This window comes from Ammodytes marinus, assembly GCF_949987685.1.
Source record: "Ammodytes marinus genome assembly, chromosome: 2".
NCBI lineage: Eukaryota > Metazoa > Chordata > Actinopteri > Uranoscopiformes > Ammodytidae > Ammodytes > Ammodytes marinus.
The window spans coordinates 22,640,922-22,664,711 of NC_137231.1; the positions used below are offsets into that span (position 1 = coordinate 22,640,922).

A 23,790-nucleotide genomic window follows, 5' to 3' on the forward strand; every position below is an offset into this window, starting at 1 on the left:
AGCCTGCAGTAAGCAGATGAAGTGACATAATGCTCCATGAGTCCAATCAACACTCCCTGTTTATTATCTGGAGAGCTGCACAGGAGCGAGAGACAGCGAACATTAAGGAGTATGACTCACTGACTACTGTTTTTTGATTGCCCCTCTTATCATTTGTTGGAGGTGATAAGCTGATGATAAGCAAGCATTTGATGTCTACATGTGGGGGATGGTTAGAAATTTACCAATCTCTGTTTGGTTGAATTGTATTACAGACCACAAATGGAGCGACCTTGTGACATTTTATTTACAGTTCAACCGAGAAAAGTTGTCTCATGTGAAGTGATAATTGAGCGTGATGTAACTTTTTACTTGTGCATATATTGTGACATTTGTATTTCTTTTTGTCATACGTAAAAGTAGGAAATGTTTAATGAAACAGAATAGAATGTAAATACTCCTCTGACCAGAGGATGGGGGAGGACCATAGGGTCACAGGAAGTAATAGGGGGAAGGACCTTATATGGCCATACAGTAGCAAGGAGTAGAGGGAGGGTCTACCGGGGTTCCCCCAAACAGCTGTGCCTTTTTCACTCCTCCTTCTTCCAAGTCTCATTGGTCCTCAGTTCACTATATAAGAGCCTGTTTTGAAGCAGGACAGGGCTTTTTTGATGCTTTTTTGAGGCTTTTTGGGGCCGCTTTTTGTGTGTTACTCTCTGTTCCAGCAGACTCTATCTGTCTCTTTAACCATGGAGGCAGAAGAAAAACTTAGAAAAACTTTGTGAGTCCAAAATACTCCAAAGTACTTAGAGGCAAAGTCTTTTAAAAACACATCTGTGAACCTCTTGACACTAAGAATGACTTGATCAAGAATTTTTTAGAACTAGAAAAACGGACTGAGATGCAGGGGGTTAGATGGACACTAATGGTTATATGGGGCCCGTAGCACTGGGACTTGTACGCGCTAGTGCGTACCGCCATGTGTATAGTGTCTGTTTAACTCACTGTCCTTTCTGGTCCATTTTATGTATTATCTATACTCTCTTGTATTTTGTAAATAAAATCCCTTAAATGTTGAAAGCCTCAGTTGTGAATTAGTTTATAACTGGAACAGCAGGACCTTAGGTATAGTGTTTTTTCTTCAAAGAGATGGTTTGTCCCCGGGGAGGTAAGTTCAGTATGATTCTACACGACGGCACATTACTGATTTAAAACACACACAACTTCATACAACTAACTTCTCTGAAAAGAGAGAATATGTTGATACACCTAATCTTTAAACTAAAAGAATAGGTCATAAATACCTTCCCAGATTAAACTAGATGTTTATATTCTGAAAATAGTATATTTGTTCTATTTTATTAGGAGGGTGGGTTACAAAATAAGTTTCTAATAACTTATACACAATATTGAAACCTTCCGTGAACACGGGAGAAGGATTTTCTGATAACAATATTAGAAAAGGTTTATAGTTTAGCGGAGGTCGACCTTATTATAAGCAGAGGTGACTCTGATAAAATAGGGATTTTTAAACACAGTGTTATATATTGGACATTGTACTTTATTTAGACGTAAAACTCAGGTTAGTCTAGAGGGTAAATGCCGCGCTTTTAAACAAGGAGGCCGGGGTTCGCGTCTCTTACAGGGGACTATGGTGAGCGGAGAGTTTTCTTTATAGAGGAATGATAGACAATTAAAGCATTGTGCCACAAGTTGGTTACCAGGAGTTTGAGAGGACATAACTCATAGACTTTTGATAATAGCTTTTCATTTAGATTAGACCTGTATAGTCGAAATCGTAATACATGTCACTTGAATTGGGGTCATAAAGGTGACAGGTAAGTACAAATAGGGGGCCAACCAACATGCCCGTTTACAGAGTTTAGGATATATATACAGTGGCTTGAAAAAGTATTCATACCCCTTGAACTTTTCCACATTTTGTCACGCAACAACCACACACGTACATTTATTTTATTGGGATTTCATGTGATAGTCCAACACAAAGTGCAGCATAATTGTGAAGTGGAATGAAAATTAAATATGATTTACAATTGTTTTTATAAATAAAAAACTGAAAAATGTGGCGTGCAAAAGTATTCAGCGCCCCTGAGTCAATAAGTTGTAGAACCACCTCTCGCTGCAATTACAGCTCCAAGTCTATTTGGGTGTGTCTCTACCAGCGTTGTACATCTACAGACTAACATTTTTGCCCATTCTTCTTTGCAAAATAGCTCAAGCTTCAGATTCAGCGTCAGATTGGATGGAAAGCGTCTGTGAACAGCAATTTTCAAGTCTTTCCAGATATTCTCAATTGGATTTAGGTCTGGACTTTGACTGGGCCATTCTAACACATGACTATGCTTTGATCTAAACCATTCCATTGTAGATAGGGCTGTATGTTTAGGGTAGTTGTCCTGCTGTAAGGTGAACTTTCACCCCACTCTCAAGTCAGATGCAGACTCTAATGCCTCGTTTCCACCGAGTAGAGCAGGTCGGATCGGAGCGGTTCGGGTAGTTTGGCTTTTCATTTGCCAAAAGTTGGGTAGGGTACGGTTTAAGCGCACCTAACCGCTCTGAGCCGCTCCAAATCTCAGTACTCCTCCGTAGGGGTACTAGCCGCCTGAAAGGGTGCCTAAAAGGCGGAGCTACACACTGCCGTCATTTGATTGCTCTTTTTTATTTATTCCCCCCGTGTTGTTGTGAGCACAGAGACGGCTCGGTGCAACTGATACAGACAGTGAGCGAACAGCGCTGGCTGCGGCAGCTACGTGACATCGTAGCAGTGGAACACAGTGTAGCCAACTGATTCATTTAATGACGAGGAAAAACACCACACAATAAACAGTGCCGCGCTCACATTTTCGCCAAAACACAAGACTCTCTTCACTCTAGCCGAGGTGACTACACACGGCGGAAATGATTCTTTCAACCAACTGTGGTCAAGCCAGCGGTCTCTCGTTTTTGCTTGGTCAAACCAGCCGCTTCTTTATTTATTCCCCCCGTGTTGTTGTGAGCGTGTATTTACTACTATCTATGGCGTAAACACACTGAGACGGCTCGGTGCAACTCATAGAGACAGTGAGCGAACAGTGCTGGCTGCGGCAGCTACACAGTGGGACACAGTGTAACCAACTGATTAATTTATTGACGAGGAAAAACACCACACAATAAACAGTGCTGTGCAACACAAGACTCTCTTCACTCTTGCCGAGATGACTACACATGGCGGAAATTATTCTTTCGACCAATCAAATGACGGCAGTGTGCGGCTCCGCCTTTTAGGCACCCTTTCAGGCGGCAAGTACCCCTACGGAGGAGTACTGAGATTAGGAGCGGCTCAGAGCGGTTAGGTGCGCTTAAACCGTACCCTACCCAACTTTTGGCAGATGAAAAGCCAAACTACCCGGACCGAACCGCTCCGATCCGACCCGCTCCACTCGGTGGAAACGAGGCATAACAGGTTTTCTGCCCTGTATTTGGCTCCATCCATCTTCCCATGAACTGTTCAATCAAGTTTCCCCTTCCCTGCTGAAGAGCAGGACCCCCACAGCATGATGCTGCCACCACCATGTTTCACGGTGGGGATGGTGTGTATAGGGTGATGTGCAGTGTGAGTTTTCCACCACACATTGCATTTTGCATTATGGCCCAAGTTTGATTAAAATAAAATAAATGTACGTGTGTGGTTGTGACGTGACAATGTGGAAAAGTTCAAGGGGTATGAATACTTTTTCAAGCCACTGTTAACACCAGATTATTCTGCGCACACACAGTACTTACAAGTAGCGAAATCGTGAGGAGATATTAATTAATTTTTGACAAGCATTCTACAGCATTGCTGATTCCGCCTTTAAACATGTCACCAATACCTGACCTCCATAACTGGTGAAATAACTGACCCCTTGAATATTCAACATAACAACCACAAGTTTGTATACAACTCATTCCTATCAACACTTTTACTCATGAATAATAAGTTGTGTGAGAAAATGGAGTGATGGTGATGGTGTTTTATTATTTTAAAATCAAGAGCCAACGTGGAATGCACTGCATGGTTTAAACATAATGATTACATGCAGACACCTGCATTTGTTCAGGTGTCCTTACTATTGCTTCTTCCCCTCTGCACACACTTACCCTGCATTGTTGCTGACTGCAGTGAGACCCTTGACGCCACTCTTTAGTAAACTGTTGATCAGATTCTCTGGGATACCACATAATCCAAAGCCTGTGTTGGAACACACACGCACACACACACGGCATTAAGCAACTTTAAAAGACAAAACAAAAATGGAAGCAGCAAGGGAAGCGTTCCAAAAAAAGGATAAGAAGGGTGAAATATGTTTATTTAAGGTGGAACCTTCACAGAGTAGTGTGGTGGCGGATTTTGCATATGATGTATGTCTGGACTCAAATGTTAGAATGCTTATTAATGAAATAGGAAACATTTGCTACAGGCCTGTATAAAACATACATTGACTGTTTTTAGTGTAAACTGACTAACTGAAATGTAGTTTCAACCATCCCCCTCAATCTCCCGAGTGGAGCCAGCCTGACTATACATTTGAAAGGTGACAATGATCCTGCAGACAGCCTCCTGCTGTTCTGGGGCAGCCTGCCCCACCCACGATTATAATATGAATGTATATCTCAAAACCTGTCTGCCTCCCAACCTGCCTTCCCCTCCTTCCCCCCACCCAGCCTTACCTGTCTACCCGCCTCCTACCATGTCCTTAAATAGTCCATGATTTTGAGTGAACATTGTCACTTCTTGTAACATACTTACGTGTGTTGGAACCGGTGACCTCTCCGCGGAGAATTCTTGCTATTCTTGATTGAAAATAAACCTGATGCTATACACTATATCACCGTTTGCTTGACTTTTCTTACCACAGTAGATTAGTGACATGGCAGAGAAAAAGAGACTATATATCTGGCAATGACAAATCACACAGGAAAACCCAATAACATAACCTTAACCTTAACCTTGGAACATGCCCCAGGTAATTCTGCTCCTGTGAGTGCTATTTACTGTGACAACATTACTTATATTAAAATGAGTAAGGCAGATTTATGTTATGTTTGTCTGCCCCCCCTCCCTCCCTCCGATAAAAAGTGCGACACAATGGAAAATAAATTTCAATGTCACTCTGAACTTGACTATAAATAAGAGCTGTGGCATTTGTGTGTGCTCATGTGTGTATGGTAATAAGCCACCATGGCAGACAGAGCCAGCACTGTAATAGAGCTGTGTTTGCAACCATCCTACAATCTTGGGAGTACTGTTCTTTAAAGCACTTTGTATCTTACCTCCCACCAGAATGGTAGCTCCATCTGGGATATCTTTGACTGCATCTGTAGGATTTGAGTAGAAAGTTGAACTTCTCTGGCTGGAAGTAGAAAAGTAACCGCCGCAGGTCTGTAGAAAAAAGAGAATAAGGGGTGAATAAAACTTTAAAAATAAAACTTTTTTTATTGTATTACTTTGCACGACACGATATTGTGTTTTGCCCACATTTTTATATCAGACATTGGTTACAATGGATTGGAACGATGAGGGACAATAGACATTATATTGATTATTTAGTATTGTGTTGCTGATTGTTTGCTTATTACAAATGCATTGCAAATCTGTAATAATGTCTGCTTTTTAAATGCACACACTGTCAGTGTTATAAAAGTTGCAGGGATTCCTTCTAGCTATTATATGGGAAGAAAAATGCTCAATAAGCCATGGTCCCTTCTGCATTTCCTATTGCTTTTCATAGTAGTCTCAGCCAGGCTAGTCTCTGAAAGCATTCCATTTATAAACATGACTACTTTGTACAATTTCCAGACTACAAGAAAAAAGGGAAACAAGATGGAAAATATTGTTCTTATTTTGTGTTTACAGCTGAGCTCTGCTGGTAGGGTGAATTTTACAGGGATTGTGATCATTTCAGATTTCGCCTCCAGCAAACACGCACACTGGTCATAAGTGTTGCATGCCAAGCTGCGGGTTTGACTAAAATGAACAGGGCTACATATGTTTTAACTTAAGTCACTGATCCATGACACTAACATATGCGCTCAAATCATCCAATTCACGTTGTGCATTACTTTAAGTGATCAACTGTTTGTAGGGTTAATAACTGTTTTGACAGAGATATTGAGAATCCGTGAAACGATGCAGCTTAGGAACAGTTCAGGATCAGGACATCATCGAAAAGTAGTCTTAATTATAACACAAAAAATACAATTTGAAGAAGAGTAGCTCATTTAAATAAATCAAATGTATTTATAAATGTTGGAGGACAAATTGAATACAATAATCATAATAATATGACCTTTAAATATCACTCGACAATGTACAACTATCTCATTTCAACAACGGTTATTTCCACTAATATCACCACCCATGTTTTAATACCGACCTTGTTCAATTGGAGATGAGTGAAGTTTAATTTGGTTCTGCGGGGACATGAGAGGTTTTTCAAGAGTACATTCTCCACTCTGCACAAAGATTTGAGGGCCGCCATGTTTGTATTGACACACGGGGGTACGCGCCGAAGAGCAGAGTGAAAGCTCCAGCCGGTGGACGAGAGATGATCTAGTAGCTAACAAAATGTGGCTACAGTATTGCTAACTCACACGCCGAACCCCCAGTGCTACGATGACATTGGCTGGTGTGTCAGTGTGGGACGGACTAACACAAGTGGAAACCGAAACAGAGAGGCTCGACAGGCTCATTTAAATGTAACCCTTTCACCACCACTGCGCTGCGATTAAGTGCTCGACACACGCACGTCAAGATGCTGTAAAGCTAAAGTTATTTAAAAACTCAAAGGTTGAAAGCAGAGCCGTCGAAAGTCGTAGCGTAATTAGCTATTTGATTTAAGGTATGGTAGTAAGTCGTAGCGATGATGAAACTAGTACATGTTGTTGTTATTATCATTATCATACAGTAAATATTTCGTTTTTATGGTTGGCCCCAGGCGCGTGCACACAAGGATGATACAGAAATGACACTCCGTGAGCACGTGAGTAATCCATGGCTCACGTGACGAATACTGTTAGTCATGGCCGACGAGTACAGGCGACAAGGTTTCGAGTTGGAGAGAAGGATATTTGAGTTAGACATCAAGTGTTCTAGCCTCCGAGCTGAGAAGCCAGGTATCAATAAAACGTTGTTACCTTTTATTTTCTCCCGTGGCCATGTTTGGCACCTCGTATGCGTGGCTCACGTTCTTGTTTAGTTTATTAGCTAACAAGTAGCAACTTAGCTAACGTTATCTATCTCATATAGCTTGCAACCATAACAACAGCGGTTGCCTGAATGTTGCATTTTGACAAACAATACCTTCCTCACGGTTAACTGACTGACAGTAAAATGCGAACATAGCAATGTTTAGTAACGTTTACTCACTGATGAACTAGTGATTGTTTACAATTATGTGTGATCGAGTTAGCTGCTAGCGTAAATTCGCTAACGTTAGCTAAAATGCATTATTGTTGACAAACGTAGAGTTGGCCCTGAAGCATGATGCTGCGTAATGCTAAATAAACCAGAGTTGAAAGTACATCGTCTAAGTAACGCTGGCATGATTTTATTTTAATTAGTACCTTGATATGTGTCCTTACATTACAGCATTATCAAACGCTTGAAAATGTAATATGAGTACACATTTCTTGCCATGATTGCAGTTTGTTTTCGCATGGCCTTTGACTGTTTGACCTTAAAATGTGTTATTTCTGAATGTCATTTCAGCCGAGTCGAATTGTTTTGTACAACTATAATGTTTGAATATAAGCCCCTAATCATCGACACCAGCGGTCTTACATGTTTTAAGTTGGATACGGTGTTTCTTGACTTTAGATGTGTAATAATCAACATTTCGTTCTTCCATAGATGATGACTATTTACAGAATGCGTCTGCCATACTAGACAAATTGAAAAGCTATTACAGGCAAGGAGGGGAGAGTAGCAACCTTTCCAAGGTGCTGCAGGATTACACACAGGTACCCCATTACATCAAACTTCATTAAATGTGTACAGCTGCAGTTAATGATTAATATTTAATTTAATTTATATATTACTCTTTTTGTTCAAATCATTCATTGAGGTTATAAAACGTAAAAAAACAGGGAAGTATTAAAATGTTTATATCAAACAGGGAAAAGCATCCTCAAATTTGAGAAGGTGGGACTACCACTTTCTGGAAGGAATATTATCTGTTTCACCCCAAATTTGATGTACCTTATCAATGAATAACTCATCGTTATTTAGTGATAAGGGGGAGGTCATTGTTTGTGTTAATCTAAAAAAAATATTTATATAATTTTCAAACTCAATATTGGGGACGGGTATATATTTCTTCTTCACCATCCAGGTGATCCTAGACATCACATTTTATGAAGAGAATAAATTGGTGGACCAGGAGTTCCCTGAGGACTGTTCACCATTCAAAATCCAGCAGCTGCTGCAAGACCTGACCGAGCCAGAAGTTTTGGCGGGGAGGCTAGCACCAACACAAGAGGTATGTATACGTGTATCCCACCTGGTCTTTTTTTGCACTCTGTTCTTGGCATGAAATCAAAATAAAGGGACAACAACACTTAGTGACATGCAATGTATAGTTCAGTATATGAGAGAAAATGTTCTGTAATGGTATAAAAGAGGTGTTAACACTTGGCCCCATTAAATATGTATCAGACCCTTTTTGGCTATTTTCTTTTCTGTCTGATTATCAAGTATTCCCACCGTGGGTTTGGAGGAGAGACAGGCTGAGAGGCAGACAGTTCTAATATACATACATTGTTATTGTAAAACATGGAAGGGGTCAAGCTGATCTGAGTAGGAGGGACAGGCAAGGGTGGGGGAGGTAGGAGACAGGTAGACAGGTAAACTGGGTGGGGGAAGAGGAGGGGGAGACAGGTTGGGAGGCAGACAGGTTGAGATATACAGTACATTCATATTATAATCGTGGGTGGGGCAGGCTGACCCAGAACAGCAGGAGGCTGTCTGCAGGAACATTGTCCTCTTTCAAATGTATAGTCAGGCTGGCTAATCTCCCTCCACAAAGTATATGCCAATTTAACATTTCTCTTTGGTTTATGGTTCCACTTAACACACTTGCACACATTTGCTCCCATGTTATCTTGCGACAGCATTATGTATGTCTCGTCTGTCATAGGTGCAGTCCGTGTTGGGCCTAGAGCTGTTAGAATGCCTCTATTGGAGACGTGGAGCTTTGCTGTACATGTACTGCCACACTCTTCACCAACGAAAACAGTGGATCAAGAAAAACAAGGACACATTCCTTAAGGTACCCCACTGTTAAAAGATCCAGTCTATTTAATTTGTGAAAAGAGATGTGTGCTTGACTGATTCTGACAAACAAATTCACTTTAATTTGTCTAAACCAATAGTTAAGTTTTATTTTTAATTTTTTGCTGACATGTGCGGATCTGAAGGCAATTGCTCATCTGATCTGATCATATTTGAATCCAGTGTATTCAGGAAGGGGTGCGCTACCTGATGCGGATGCTGCAGGTGAGAAACTCTGTGAAGATCAATGATGGGGTGGTGCTCCATGACACTGCTACAGCAGGCTTTCTATCAGAAGGTTAGTAAGTCATCTGTTATTTTTAAATAACAAAAAACGTTTGTGAAATTCTTTGGTTCTAAAAGCGCTTCAACTGTACCATTTGATCATTACTACTGATGTTTTGGGCTAGGCATCTTCTCTGACACACACCTGCTGACGATGATGTACATCGGTGAAATGTGTTTCTGGGCGGTCAAGTACGAGGACTGCAGTGCCGAGAGTACGGATCGTAAAGAAGATCGCCTCCAGTTTCGGGACATTGGCACACAGATTCTAAACAAATATGTGCTTGCCTGTGAGGGCCCTCTGCAAGGCCAGGGCTGGAACACAGAGAATGCCAAGGAAATCCTTAGTATTTTACAGTGAACCAAGCTGCTCCTGTGTTGATGTTGCCCCCAGGCACAGATCTAAGTTCAGTATTCAAATGTGTGTCAACCCCCAAATAAAAGTGGAGTCCATCAGGTGAGGTGTAATGTTGTTGAAGGTTAAAGAGAGGCACAGGGAGACAGTGTACGTGAAGAAAAGAGTCTTTGGATCAGTGTCTACAGGCAACCTCATCCCATGCCAAACGGCCCCGGCCAAAGCAGATGAAGGAGAGGTTAGAAAGTATAAGAGGTGGTGTAAAAGTGGCAGGGGCTGTAGAGGAGGCTGTTGAATAATAATTTTGCCCTGTCCTGCTGAAAAAGCAGTTATCATCCTGATTCCAGACTGTTGACAGGGGCACTTATTTTGCTCTGAGAATGTGTTATAATAACATTAATATGAATTTAAAAAGGTTATTAATAAAACTGACTTTTTTTTTCTTTTTAAGATTGTTACAAGTTTGAAGATAATCCAGCTGGAAATAAGACATTGCACAGTAACATTTTATTTATTGTTTTGTTGCCATTTTGTTATGCTTTTAATATATATTATAATTGCATATACATTATATATGTGTATGTGTGTATAAAATGTACACACAAAAAGCAAAGAAAGGTGTTCAAAAACTTTTTGACAATGATGTATTCATAACCATTTCAAGTATGTACAGATTTGTTCATACCAGCTTTGTAATGCACCACTTGTATTCCCATCTGTTGCAAATTTCATTTTTCTGCCACTTGAATAATCTGATAGTATATCTATTAATAGAGAATCTGTGTTGTTTGGACAAAAAAATCATTTTCTTTTTTTATGTCCTCGCTGACAATAAACATGCGCGTTGTTTAAAAAAAACTATTTACTTGCCGTTTGTATGTCCCTGTTCAGCTTGGCTTTATTGTTAAACTACATCACCCATAGTGCCCCACTGCTGCCAGCAATAAGGAAATGTGAGGCATGGAAACGTCAACTGTGTTGTAATGTCGTGGTCGTAGTCCACATCACTCTGATATCAATGCGCGTTTGACTCATGGATTAACCCTTACCAACTAATCGTGTCGTGTCCCGCACATCTGGAGTCATGGCAGGAACGACCCAGCAGCTTCTCGAAACTGTGGTGATTCGGAGCCTCAGGCGGTTTAGAGACATATATTTTCCAAATAATAGGGAAGTTGTCAAAGGTGACGTGCCGCCTGTTGTTGACAAGGGAGAAGAACCACCACCGGCATTTCTCGATAGCTTACCGGTAAGTAAAAAGCGATTTATTCATTGTGTTTTATTTATTTATTCAACTGTCTGAAAATTATTGCAACAAAAGTCCTTTATTAAAAGTGTGTACAAAATTAATCCCGCAAATAAGGAAAATGTAAGGTTGAGATAGCCTAATTAAGCCTTTGGACAAGTTGCCGGATATTGGAACAAAATGTAGATGCCACATTATGCAGGGGTAGTGATGAGAAAAATATATTGATGCAATCAGTTTATTATAGAGCAGGGTTTTTAGGCTATACTTCCATTGACCAACTCGTGCTTCTACCACTTCCACTTTACAGAGGGAAATTAGTAAGGTAGGCTACTTTTCTTTTTTAACTAAATTTGTCTCTTACCACTCAGATATTAGGGTACACAAAATGTATCACCTTATAAATATATTAATTGAATTACCCCTTTTGAACAGCAACCATATTAAAATCCCGTTTTCACTAAACCAGTAATACCAATCTCATTATAGAATATAATCATTTTGAGGATATAACTAATTTATTTTAGTCGCATGTTGAATATTTTTTCACACACTGGGTTTGTGACTGTCTCTTCCACCGGATTCTGATGACTGCAGTTTGCAATGAAGGTCAAAACTTTCTCTGAAAGGGGCGCCCTTAGCTCAGTTGGTAGGGCGTCCCCGCCATGGGCTTCGGCCAGCAGCGGACCCGGTTCGATTCCAGCCCGCGGTCGTTCTCTGCATGTCACTCCCCTCTCTGCCCCATTTCAACTCTGTCTCTACACCATCAATAAAGCATAAAAATGCCAGAAAAATATATATAAAAAAAGACTTGATTAGACTTGCATTAGACCTACATTTGTTTTTGTGCATTTCTATCGATAACATTTTTGTTGATGTAAGTGATGTGATGTCCCACTTCCTCCGCCTCTCACCAAATGTTTGGCTTACGTTTATTTCTTGTTTTTCTTTTCCCCTTTCCAACCTTGAGCATTTATATGTTGTAGAGATGTATCTTTATTTGTTCAGACTATGCATTACATTAAAGCTGTAAATCATCGTCACTCACAGAAACGATAAAACACAGCATCACGCTTGTCACCTACCAGAATATGGTGTATCATTTATTTATAAGGAAAATAAATCATGAATCAAATCATATCTTCCCCCTTCACAAGGTGGACGTGCAGTTCCTGATCATGACCTTCCTATCTCCTGCTGATATCTGCCGCCTGGGAGCCAGCAGTTGTTACTGGAGGGCCTTGGTTAGAGATCCGTTACTGTGGAGATACTTACTGTACAGGGACATGCCGTACTGGCCCTCCATCGATCATGTAACCATGCCCCAACTGGAGTTGATGGATGCGCCACTAATCAATAAAGATGAGAGCCTGGATGATAGAGAAGAAGGGGAAGACAAAAGGATGGAATCAAAATTTGACTACATGTCAGAGTGGGTATAATTTTTGGTTGTCCTGTAGCCAAGTCAGTTGGAAACAATTTGTTAGACGGACATGTTTTTGACCAAAGTCTCCATCTGAACAGATACCTGAAAGGCTGCCCATCCAGCAGACAACAATGGCTTCCTACCCGGCCGTCGTACAGTGTTGTGACCTCATTTTTTCAGTCCCTGGTGTCCACTTCTGAACCACGTTATGCCATGATTGGCCCTGGCATGGAGCAGCTGGATATCTCTTTAGTCACAAGGCTAATGAACGCCCCTGATGTGCTTCCTGTGTCGGGCACTCCACACAGACAGATAAATGGTGAGGTAATATTGAAGTTGAGGTCTGATAATGGAGGATTAATAACGCAAACCTACTCCTAAATCAGCTTTAAAGTCCGCCTTCTTGGAATGTCAAAAGGAATCAAATTGGTGTAATGCATCAATGCATTTCAATCACACTCATTTGGGAGAAAAAGTATTGAAAAAAATCACACTATCTTACTTGTAGCTGTGTTTGTCTGCCACTAGGTGGCAGTGTTAGCCCTCACTAGTTACTATCAAACAAGAATATAAACAAACCAATGTCAACCTTCTTTTTTCGTATTCTAGGTATCGGCTCAGGTATCAGTTACATGTTCAACAACCAATACAAATTTAATATCCTGACTCTGTACTCAACCAATAGGTAAGCACTTTGGGCTTTGAGGTTACCACATGAGTTGCATTTGTTTATGCTATTATTGTGACTACTGCTGCCGTCATTAGACTTGGTGTGTCTGTTTGTTTGTGTGTGCAGGGCAGAGAGGGAAAGAGCCAGAGCACAGCCGCAGAGTGTCAGTAATAAACTGTTTACTTCTGAAGGAACGGATGAGTCAGGCCACCCAATCTACAGCCCTGCTCCTCAGGTCCAGCAAGTGTGCCAGGTGGTGGATGGTTTCATCTACGTAGCCAATGCGGAGCCTGGGAGAGGTAAGATAAGGAGACATTATTTTGGTTGTTGTTGTTGTCATTGAAATCATCAGCACAGAAGATTAGCATGAAAAGAAATGTGTCTTTATTAGGAGAAGGGGATTCTGAGGAGGCTCAGATCAGGGCTGTGCTGTGCTCTGCCCGGGCTCCAGACTCCAGGCCTCTGCTGGTGCTCTCCTGTGTCTCCAGAGAGGAACCGGAAGCTGTCAGAAGAACCAGCCAGCAGCAAACTATTACAAGCAGAAATGGCGCCAGGAGTCGAACTCCCTGTGTTGACATGGCGAAGAGACTTGGCCTACCCAAACTGGCGAACCCTTGGATGGTAAGTGTCTGACAAGCGATCATCAACGCTGCACCGAGGGTCAGGGATTTCTAACCCTGTTTGTGTTGCTCTTTCCCTGCCAGGTGCAAGATACAGTTGCAGAATCCCTCTCAGGTCTTCTGGAAGGCATTTCCTGGTTGCTGGGGTGTTCTGGAGCCAAACTCTACGATAGCTAGTTACCTCACACTTAAGGTAACTAGATAAGATTATCAAAACCACAGACCTCGATCCTGACACCAAGACACACTCTGGCATTTCCTTGAGTAATGTGTACCACGTGTGTGCCGAATGTTCCAGAAAGAGCCATATAAAAGAGTTATAGCCGGATATAAAATTATACAAACTTTCTGGAGCTTCCTGAAACCCCCCATTGGTTGTGTTGAACAGCAAAATGGTAATTCTTGCCTTGCTAGAGACTGCTGGAGGAAAAGGCAGTAAAATCCACACTTTTGAAAACTCTCTTTGAGTCAATTTATTACCATCTTGCTGTAAAAAGATGTTGGCTCTTATGTACTTTTTTAAATAGTATGTGCTACTTATTTATGTAACAAGTGTGTGCATCTTTAATGTATGCACCATCTCAAAGCAGGTTTACAATTGGTTAGCTGTTTAATGATCAGGTCACCCACTGTTTTGTTTTAAATGGGATAGAGATGCCAATTTTTTTTTTATATGACATTTTTCAGTGTCAAAATGTACAACATAAATACTTAGTTATCTTATTAAAGGTTTCTATTTGTGTAATTTATTTGCCAAGAGGACAAACTTGCTGGAAAAATTCAACTTATATAACTTTCAGACTGCCTTCTGATCAACAATTTCTACTCATATATTGCAAAAATGTGTTTTTTAGAGCTGAACTCAATACAAGCAAATTCATTCAGTCACTTTACGGTCTATTTTATATATTATATGTTTATGTAATCAAGAATTATTACTATTGATAAATGCTGATTGTTTTTTTACGATTTTAAGTGTTTACATCTCTTATCTGTTGCTTAATCACGTTGTTCTGCAAATGCTTCCAGAATTACATATTTTTCTTGCAGTGAATGACTCACTTGCAACGAAAATAACTCGCTATTATATTTTAGATAACCAGTAAATCACAGTTGAATCATTATTATGAAAGAACTCATCACTACATCATCAACATTCATGTTTTCTGTCTTCTCATTTTCTTTGTTCTTCTCTCTGTTCTTCTCTCTATCTCATGTCACATATTCCCAAGTATAAAACCTTGTGAGCAGTGGAAGGTATTTCCTTTCTGCTCAGTTCAGTAATGGCTCACACAGTCTTGCCCTGCGGTTCCTTTCGTCTGAGGTCAGCATGAAACCTTGAATCCACATGAGCATGTCAGCGAGCATGGAACAACTGTCCACCGGGGAGCGCTAGTCGCTTTGTCCAATACTCATACTTCCATGTTATTTAGTATGACAGAAATATACTTAGGATCTCTTAAAACATGATGTCATATGCAGTAAAAAATACCTAGTTGTTCTACTACATCCGTTTTATTTTGCATATGCAAACCAGCATGCTTATTTGACTGTTCTGACCCAAGTTCAAGGTGCAATTTTATGAAGAAATATATAATTTTAAGTATGTTCCATTTGTACGCATACTGCGTGCAAATTATGGACTTTTTTATGGACAGCTGCAGTATGAAGCATAATAAAACTAAAAAGTGTGCAATTTACTCTGCCTTTATAATTGCCTTTCTTTTCAATTGTGCACTCAAAAGTAGCTCTACAACATGTTTTTTTTCCAAAATTGGAACATCCTTTCAATCTCGGAATAGATTTAATTTTCAATAAGCAAACCTACACCTAAAAAGTTCGACCAAAACCTGGTCACAAGATGAAATGTTGTAGAAAGACACAACTTGTCTCTTCAGGAAGCCAGGTACATTTTAAATGATCGTTTGACGAGCAGGTGAAAGGCTTCCACCATCACAGAGATGTATGTTATTGGTGTGAGAAACAATTTTGGAACACATTTCGAAAAGAAGGGATTCATCTTATCTGTCCCTCAGTAACATTGTCCCATGTGCCCCTTTTGCCTTCACGCATGAAAAATAAACAATCCATCCTGCAACATTAAAATAATTAGAAACCCTATAGACATTCTTAGTCATTTAAAAAAATAAAATTGATTGGAAATGATTCATGTCATGTTTGACGTGTGATTATTCAAAAAAAAATCCCAGCGCAACAACTGCACATACATGATCAAATCTCTCCCTCAATGTTCTTGAGTTGATATTACAACCTGGTTGATGTTCTGTGTGCCTGGCAGCAGTGCAAGAATGACAAGATAATGTGCTTCACTGATGCTCTTTAGTTCTAGTCCCCTAGGTAACCACACATCTTTGGTTAACCCCCTCTTCAGCTGCCCTTCTATCGAAAGGTTCCTTAGTCACAAAAAATGATTTTCATCATCATAGACATACACATTTAGAATAGGACCTTTTTTAGAGTAATTTAGGTGCATTAAGCTGAACTGAATACTGGTGAAGCGGAGATTGAGTTTTTCTTTTTTTCTGGTGAAATTTTAAGGGAAATGATGGAGGAGTCGGCCACTCTTAGTTGTTTTGTGTTTCTGAGAGAAAGAGAAAGCAGAGAGTGGACCCTTTTTTTATTTCCAACCCCATCTCTCTGTAAACAGGCTTGTCCGTCTATTTGGTCCTCACTCCAGTTATTAACGTGTGTGCGCACACATGCTCATGAAAGTGGACCACATCAACTACAAAAATGTACGCAAACCATGGGAACCTGTTTTGGGGGCAGGTAAGCAGAGGATACAATGCTTAATCCTTTATTATTACTCTGTGATCCTGATGGAGCCGTTGAATGTAAGGTAGTGGTTACAGTCTGAATGCATGAGAAGGTGAATAGGAGGCTGGAGCTGAACTTATTTTATGCAAATGCAGGCTACAGAAAAATAAACTGTGTAAAAGAGATGACTTTGGTTTTTGCAACCAGAATGTGTTGAATCTGTGGCTGGAACTTGCTTGGATAGGATATTATCCAGGTCTGTTTATTTAGACTGTGAACCATTAGCACATGTCCCTACATAATGATGGCTGGGGGTTTAGTGGGGGAGGCTCCCAGGCAATGTTTTGCAAGGGTGAATGAGTACCAGACCTCCAGCTGCCCCTTGTCTCCCACGAGCATGAGGGGCCTCTGGGAAAATGATGTCACAAGGAAGAAACCCCTATTGACTGACCAACAACCTTTTACAGACACAAGGTATATGTACCATTAGTTGAACATAAAGTTGCTGACGCAGATCTATTGTGCATAAAAGGAAAAAGTCAGGGACAGATAAAAAATGCTTGTCTTCTGTGCTTTACAATTGCTCTGACTGAAAGATGTCACCTTTTTAATGAACTGTTAAAGTGGGGAAAAAAAGAGAAAGCTCTTCACCAAATGCCCTTATGACGATCAATGCTGTATTCAGAATATATGAATCATGTCTATGATTTATGATGTTAGAAAGAAGTGCCTGTGTATGTGGAACAGCATTTATTGCAGTTCACTATTTATTACATGTTTTTTAAATGCATTTAGTGTTTTAGGCCAGCATTTACCTTATTTAGGTTGGTTCACTTACAGCATTTTCTTTTAGGATAAGTCAAATATTTAATATGGGATCCATATGTAGCAGGTATAAGAGCTAAGTTAATTGTTATTTTTTTTACTAAGATTTTCACAGAAATTAAATCAATAAAAGATTGTTATGTTTTGTAAATATTATTGAAAACAATATTACTGTGCACATCCGTAAAAGTAGTCAGGACACACTAAAAGAAGCACCTGTACAATATAATACAATTCTGCAATAACAATTACTGCTGACTGACTAAAATTTCGCAAAGATAAGTTTGTGTTGGGGTACAATTGTGTATTGCAGGGGTTTTCAAAGTGTGAGAGAGTGAGCCCCCCCCCCTCAGAGAACAAATTTCACACATTTTAAACATATTTTTGAAACATTCTAAACATCTTTGTGCATTTAAAAAAAATATATATATATATTTTAACATCTTTATCTAAGTATGTTATTGTTTTGCTTTTTCAAAATACATTTGAACATCTTAATCTAGTGGTTTAATCCTGCTTCCTTTAAGCATGGATAGTACTGACTGAGCAGTGGAGTTAGAAAGGTACGGAGACAGACTTGCCCCAATTATTGACTTTTGTTAAAGCTCCCATATTATACACTTTTCGGTACTATTATACACCATATTATATGGTCTTAGTGGTCCCTAATACGTTTTTCTTTAATTGTTTGCTGAAAAAAACTTTCAGATAATTTATTGTACTATGCTGATGTTCAGCTAATCTCACAATGGCCTATTTTTTTAAAAGAGCTGCAGCTCCCCTCGTAAATATACAATCTTTGAGCTGCCCCCGCCCCCTGTCCGGAAGCGAAGCCAGATACGCCTCGCCCTCTGTCTGTCAGGGCCGTGGACCAATAAGAAATAGGGGTGTGGGCTGCACAGTGGAAGCTTCTGGCTTTCCAGTTTGTGAGGTCAGAAAAGGGGAAAATTCTGACTAGAGTATATTGGGGGGGAGGGGTGGGGGTTTCAGAAAGGGGGAGAGTGAGAACAGGAGAGATTGTTATTTTTTAAAATATTTTGGCAGTCTCTAGGCACACCGTGGACCCATGGATATGTTAGAACACATTTAAAAAGTGCATTTAGCATAATATGTGACCTTTAAATGTCATTCCCAGTGTTTTTTCTCCAATGTCCTGCTGAGTGAAAATAGTAGCCAGCAGAGATCCTGAGGTCCGGGGGTATGCCTTCCACCCCCCCCCCTCCCCCATACCCCCCCCCCCCCCCCCCCCCCCCCGGGAGATTTTATTTTTTTTACCTTTTTAAAGTGAAATGCATGAATCTGGTGCACTTTGAGAAGAAAATTAGGAGGCCAAATATGAGGAATTTTGTGTGAACAAATAATTTGGAGACACTGGGTCGGATGAATTAGAAGCTACGCGTATTGAAGAAAGACACATGAATTTTCCAAAAAAACATTAATTTAAAATAGAATATGCAGGGTCCTCTGGTTTGGGCTTGAAGCTCTTTTTCTTTAACGAGACATACAGTATTTATCTATAATATAGTGAATGCATTTAAATGCAGTGAGAGGAACGAAGCAGAATAACTCTCTTGTCCAGCTATCTTTATTTCCACAGACGAGGCTGAAAAAGGCTATAGACTATACACAGTGCATGGGCAACTGAGGGTAGCCCCATTTCCAAATGTTTTTAAATAAACTCAATACACACTGTGCATGGACGTGAACGTGACGTGATCAGTTAACCTCGGATTACCTCCCGGATGATTAACTATCTAGACCAAAACTTTGTATTCCTTTTTTTGTATGATAACATACATTTGCGTAATATGATGTTACTATCAAAAACACAAACTCAAATTATTTTTTTCACATATTCATCAGCGCCCCACAGTTTGAAAACCACTAGTGTATTGAATATCTTTATGTCTGTTAATTTATCCAAATTGAATCTGTATTAATCAAACACCATTAAAGCCACTACGAGTAACATGGCACGTTGGCGTCCCCTTTGGACAAAAGCGGTAGTATTTTTACGACGCCCGCTGTCGCAAAGCTGTTTCCTAGCGCGTGCCAGGCGCGCGAGTGTGAACTGAGAAGGGAGCAATATAGTGCATGTCCGTGTGTTGAAAGTGTGAGGACTCTTTTCGGCTCCGTGAGAGTGGTTTTGACACTGCATCAACTAATGCCAGTCACTGCCACGGAGCAGTGTCACCTAACTACTCTCTCTCACGGAGCTGAAAGATTACGTGTCTGACTCCTCACAGAAAGCGAATGAACGAGAGACGGCAGTTAGTATGGATCACGATGAGGTAATGTGTTTATGTTGTTGTAAATAATGACTATTTCAGATAATGGTTATCTGATGATGGTGAAGCAAAGCAAACTTTGTGTTAGTACCAACCGCTCATTAATTTAGGAGTAAACACTGCAGTCTAGTTTCGCTCTCGTGAAATTGTATACACGTTGCTTGGCAACGCCCTGGTCCCGCCGCCCGTAGCCTATATCACTCATATCACTCTCCCTTTTAGCTTTTCTTCATTGCATTTTTTCTTTGATGGTTCAGCCCCGTTATCAGTCATTATGACGACAAATAACTGTCTCAAACAAGGCTCCCGCTCCCCTTCCCTCACCTGGAGGGATAGGCTTCTCAATTCACGTTGCTGCGCCACACTGAAATCTGCGACCAATACGGATATGTGACCATAGAGCCTGCACGAGCGAACCGAAAATCGGACTGGGTGTGCGACCAGACCAAAAGCAGTAATAAAAACTATTTGAAAACGTCTTTCTTTGCACTGATGGTCTCGTTTGCTGTTAAAGGTAATTTATGATTATCAGAGGAAACATGAGGCTGTTTAAAAGATATTTAAATGTTACTCGTAGCCGCTTTAAAGGTGGAGTTAGCGAATTTGGAGTACCCTTGTAGTCAAAATCACCTTTTGTCAAAATCTGTGCAGATCTCCTCGCATTCCGCTACCTGCCTGTACTGTATGTGCACTAAAGAAAAAAAGCTGCTGTGAATACACAGCCTAGGCTCTGTAAACTAGCATTTAAACAGGTAAAGGAAGGGGGCCCAGCGTAGCTAGCAACAGGCCCATTTACAGGGTCTAGGCTGTGAATTAACACTGGCGATTTCTTCAGTGCAGACAGGCGGCGTATCTTTCTCAAGAATCGCTGACTCCACCTTTAATTAGTTTCTAGTGCAAAGAAGAGGAGATACAATACTATGAGTAAATAATATACAAGTACAAAATTAAGTCCAAAGTAACTACTATTAATCCAATAAATGATTTGTTGTTGTGTCAACAATTGTTTGACGTGAAAGAATGAAGGTAGCCCCTTAACACTAATCACAGGCTTTAATGCAGTAATCACAGCAACCATCTCCTTCTCCCCATCTTTTTACATCAAAATCTCCTTCCGCTTTCCCTCCTCTCCGCCTTTGCTTTTTCCCACTTCATTCACTCTTTCCTCCTTTCATTAGAGTTAAGTCCCTGATTTGTATTCTACGATGACAGCCAAGATTGAAGTAGGCATTGAAAAAAAACATCATTTGCATGATGCATTCACTGATTAGGGCTAAGCGTCCCTCTTAATTGTGTTGTTTTGCACATGGTGGGGCTCTCATGCTGATACTCTGTGGATCCTGCTCACCCCATGCAATCTCACCAATTCACTTCAATTTCCTCCCCACTTCACAGCGTCTGCACCACCTATCTCCTGCTGCCGTATATGTACGTAGCTGGTTAGGTATTTGTAATACTGGATTAGGGTTCAGAAGTGTTAATGGTGAATTATTTGTTACAGTCCCGATCAACAACTCCTTTACAAATAAGGTATAGAACCAGGAGCACTGTGATCCATCGTCTGTTGTTGTTTTCCTGTGTGTGTGTGTGGGGGGGGGGGGGGAGTGAGTGAGTGTGTGTGTGTGTGTGTGTGTGTGTGTGTGTGTGTGGGAGGGAGAGAGAGAGCGAGTGTGTTTGTGTGTGTGTGTGTGTGTGTGTGAGAGAGAGTGTGAGTGTGTGTCAGCTTGTGTGTGTTTGTATGTGCACGTTCCCCCTGTAGCTATCTCTCTCTCACACGTAATCCAATAGGCAGCACCGTGGTGACATTGTTGTGATTGGCCACACATTGGATGTGAAATTGCACTAAATGCATTACAGGTGACTTGAAGGGGATGACACAAAGGGCACTCTTTCATTATGGGGAAAATAAAAACAGACACCCAAACACAAATAGAATCCCATGCCACATGGCTATTGAAAGGCACCCTGTTGCAGAAACCATTTACGGGAATATGGGATTTACGTTGCCTGAAGCAACTACGCTCATTTAGGCGGCTCAGAAACTGAAAACCAAACAATCTTACTGAATGACTATTTAAAAATGCCACATTGTCAGCTGATTTATATTTTATGTTGTCAACAAATCCAATGAAAAATAAAACAACAATGAGTTTATCCTACTGACAAATATTTTCAGTGTTAATATAGCTTATTCCTCTGTGCCATAGACCTCCATTGTTGTCCAGAATGAACCCTATTAAAATACATAGACAAGCCATATCTTTACCCTTTGGGACATGTTTCTTAATAGACTGAACTAACTGCAGAATCTATAGTTTGTTTCTTTTATTGATCTTGAATACACTATCCGCCTGCTGTAAATACTGACTGGCACAATGAATCCGCCGCTGAAGAAATACTCTGTTTACTTCAGGTTTATTCATCTTTGTCGAAGGTCACAGTGCTTTATGAAAGTGTGAGTGCGCCCTAGGCTTTTATTTTAAAATGAGAGAATACATGAGCCAATTTTTTTAAATCAGACAATATATTAATTAATATTCTACAGTTGTGATTACAGAAGTACCAGGCAGTTATTAACAGAAAAGCACTTGCTCTGCTTGACCTGAAATGAAACCACTGCATTTGTGCATGTAAACAGTTGGAAGAATCAAGCTGAAAAAATTCCCAATGGCAATATCTGCTGTAATGACAGATGACATCACTAAAATATATATGTTTAAAAGAAAAAGAGACTTGTAGCTGCTGTTACAATTAACACAATAGGGTTCATCAAACATCCCACAGAGGGTGCAGCTGAGAAGGGGAAACCCAGGTCCAGTACTCCACTGCATGCAGAGAAAGTGGAATCGTTTTTTTGTCAGCCATATGCATTGTTCTGTTGTCACATGTAATACAGCATAAGTCGCCATGAGTACTCAGCACAGACAATCACAGGAATGAGTATTCCATAAGAAAGGAACTAATTCAATCGACGCCCCCACTCTCCTCCAATCAGAGCTCTCTGTCCACACTGACCACCACATGGATGTGTTCAGGGGTCATTAGTTACATACAAATTGTGCCTGTGTTTTTTTCTGTTTGGTAATTAATATCGCAAAGTGGCCAAAGTCTACTGAAAGGTCAGCAAATTGATAGAGTCATGATGCATATTGACAAATGGTACAGAAAAACCTATAAAGCTTTTTTTATATATTTGAATTATGGCTTTTTCCACTGTGCTTATAATTTACAGCATTTGTGAGAGCAGCCTTGGTGTTTCGTTGAGTGTTTTTATGCGCACTGCAACTGGAGGACTTGGAAAAAGCCAAGCCATAACTTGTGGACCTTGTAAACGAGGAGACAGGGAGATAAAAATACAAGGATGACTCTGCTCAATACAGACAGGCCAATCCCATTTCTTTCCCCTCGCACCACAAATTCAACAGTCAACAGTGCATCAGTGCATTGGCAGAGAGAAACCGGGCCAAGGGAATTACTGTCCTCCCCCCAGTCTCATCTCTGTGGTGTCAGTAGGCCTATGTTTGTTTGTCTGTATCTCTTGAAAACTATGGGTTTCAATCTGTTCTGTTTTCTTAGTTCTATTTACAGTAGTATCTTTGTACATGAGGAACTATTGTTGTTCAACATGTTTGTTAAAACAGGGGTCGGCTCAGTTTTAAAGGCCATATGGTGTAACATTGTAATCTGTACGTATACACTGACACTGTAGTGGTACATGTAAAGTGAGGCAGGTTATAGCAGGGTGCATTCATGCATGCTAATTTTATAAATATGTGTTTTATAGCTTAAATACTATTCTGAATGTGATTTATACGGCATAGTTGCCTTAGGGATGAACATCGATTGGAAGTCAAAACCCAAAAGAAAAAAATATAGGCTATATGTCCACGCAGGCAAAGAATCATACGCAGCAAAACTTGCAAGCCAGCAGCAACAACTGGGTGCATGGGTGTGTATTTTTCTCTCACGTGTGGGGACGGGCCGTCCAGACTAATTGATGGCTTTTGG

The 23,790-nt window shown here is 40.4% G+C and overlaps 3 protein-coding genes across 3 annotated transcripts in view; 2 read left to right on the plus strand and 1 right to left on the minus strand.

Annotated features, from left to right (window-relative positions):
* Positions 1-6,599, minus strand: part of oxct1a (3-oxoacid CoA transferase 1a) — a 53,870-nt gene extending 47,271 nt beyond the window's left edge. The window contains exons 1-3 of the mRNA XM_080038616.1: positions 6,396-6,599; positions 5,293-5,401; positions 4,120-4,210 (exon numbers count right to left, since the gene is read on the minus strand). Coding sequence (XP_079894742.1) covers positions 4,120-4,210; positions 5,293-5,401; positions 6,396-6,500 — 305 coding nt within the window. The 5' untranslated portion in view covers positions 6,501-6,599. The remainder of the gene's footprint in view (positions 1-4,119; positions 4,211-5,292; positions 5,402-6,395) is intronic.
* Positions 6,600-7,016: 417 nt separating this feature from the next.
* On the plus strand, positions 7,017-10,775 carry rimoc1 (rab7a interacting mon1-ccz1 complex subunit 1). The gene is made up of 6 exons (XM_080039990.1): positions 7,017-7,134; positions 7,871-7,980; positions 8,352-8,498; positions 9,156-9,287; positions 9,473-9,587; positions 9,700-10,775. The coding sequence occupies exons 1-6, from the start codon at positions 7,041-7,043 to the stop codon at positions 9,933-9,935; spliced, it is 834 nt and encodes a 277-aa protein (XP_079896116.1). The 5' UTR covers positions 7,017-7,040; the 3' UTR covers positions 9,936-10,775.
* A 151-nt stretch (positions 10,776-10,926) lies between these two features.
* Positions 10,927-15,446, plus strand: fbxo4 (F-box protein 4). Its single transcript, XM_080041898.1, has 7 exons — positions 10,927-11,178; positions 12,333-12,607; positions 12,700-12,920; positions 13,211-13,286; positions 13,398-13,570; positions 13,663-13,892; positions 13,976-15,446. Exons 1-7 carry the CDS (start codon positions 11,014-11,016, stop codon positions 14,066-14,068), a joined length of 1,233 nt encoding a protein of 410 aa, XP_079898024.1. The 5' UTR covers positions 10,927-11,013; the 3' UTR covers positions 14,069-15,446.
* Positions 15,447-23,790: the final 8,344 nt, after the last annotated feature.

Coding starts and splice junctions, on each gene's coding strand:
- rimoc1 (XM_080039990.1), top strand. CDS start 7,041: ATGGCCGACGAGTACAGGCGACAAGGTTTCGAGTTGGAGAGAAGGATA. Junction 8,499..9,155: donor GGCTAGCACCAACACAAGAG/GTATGTATACGT, acceptor CGTCTGTCATAG/GTGCAGTCCGTGTTGGGCCT. Junction 9,588..9,699: donor AGCAGGCTTTCTATCAGAAG/GTTAGTAAGTCA, acceptor GTTTTGGGCTAG/GCATCTTCTCTGACACACAC.
- fbxo4 (XM_080041898.1), top strand. CDS start 11,014: ATGGCAGGAACGACCCAGCAGCTTCTCGAAACTGTGGTGATTCGGAGC. Junction 13,287..13,397: donor ACTCTGTACTCAACCAATAG/GTAAGCACTTTG, acceptor TTGTGTGTGCAG/GGCAGAGAGGGAAAGAGCCA. Junction 13,571..13,662: donor CAATGCGGAGCCTGGGAGAG/GTAAGATAAGGA, acceptor TGTCTTTATTAG/GAGAAGGGGATTCTGAGGAG.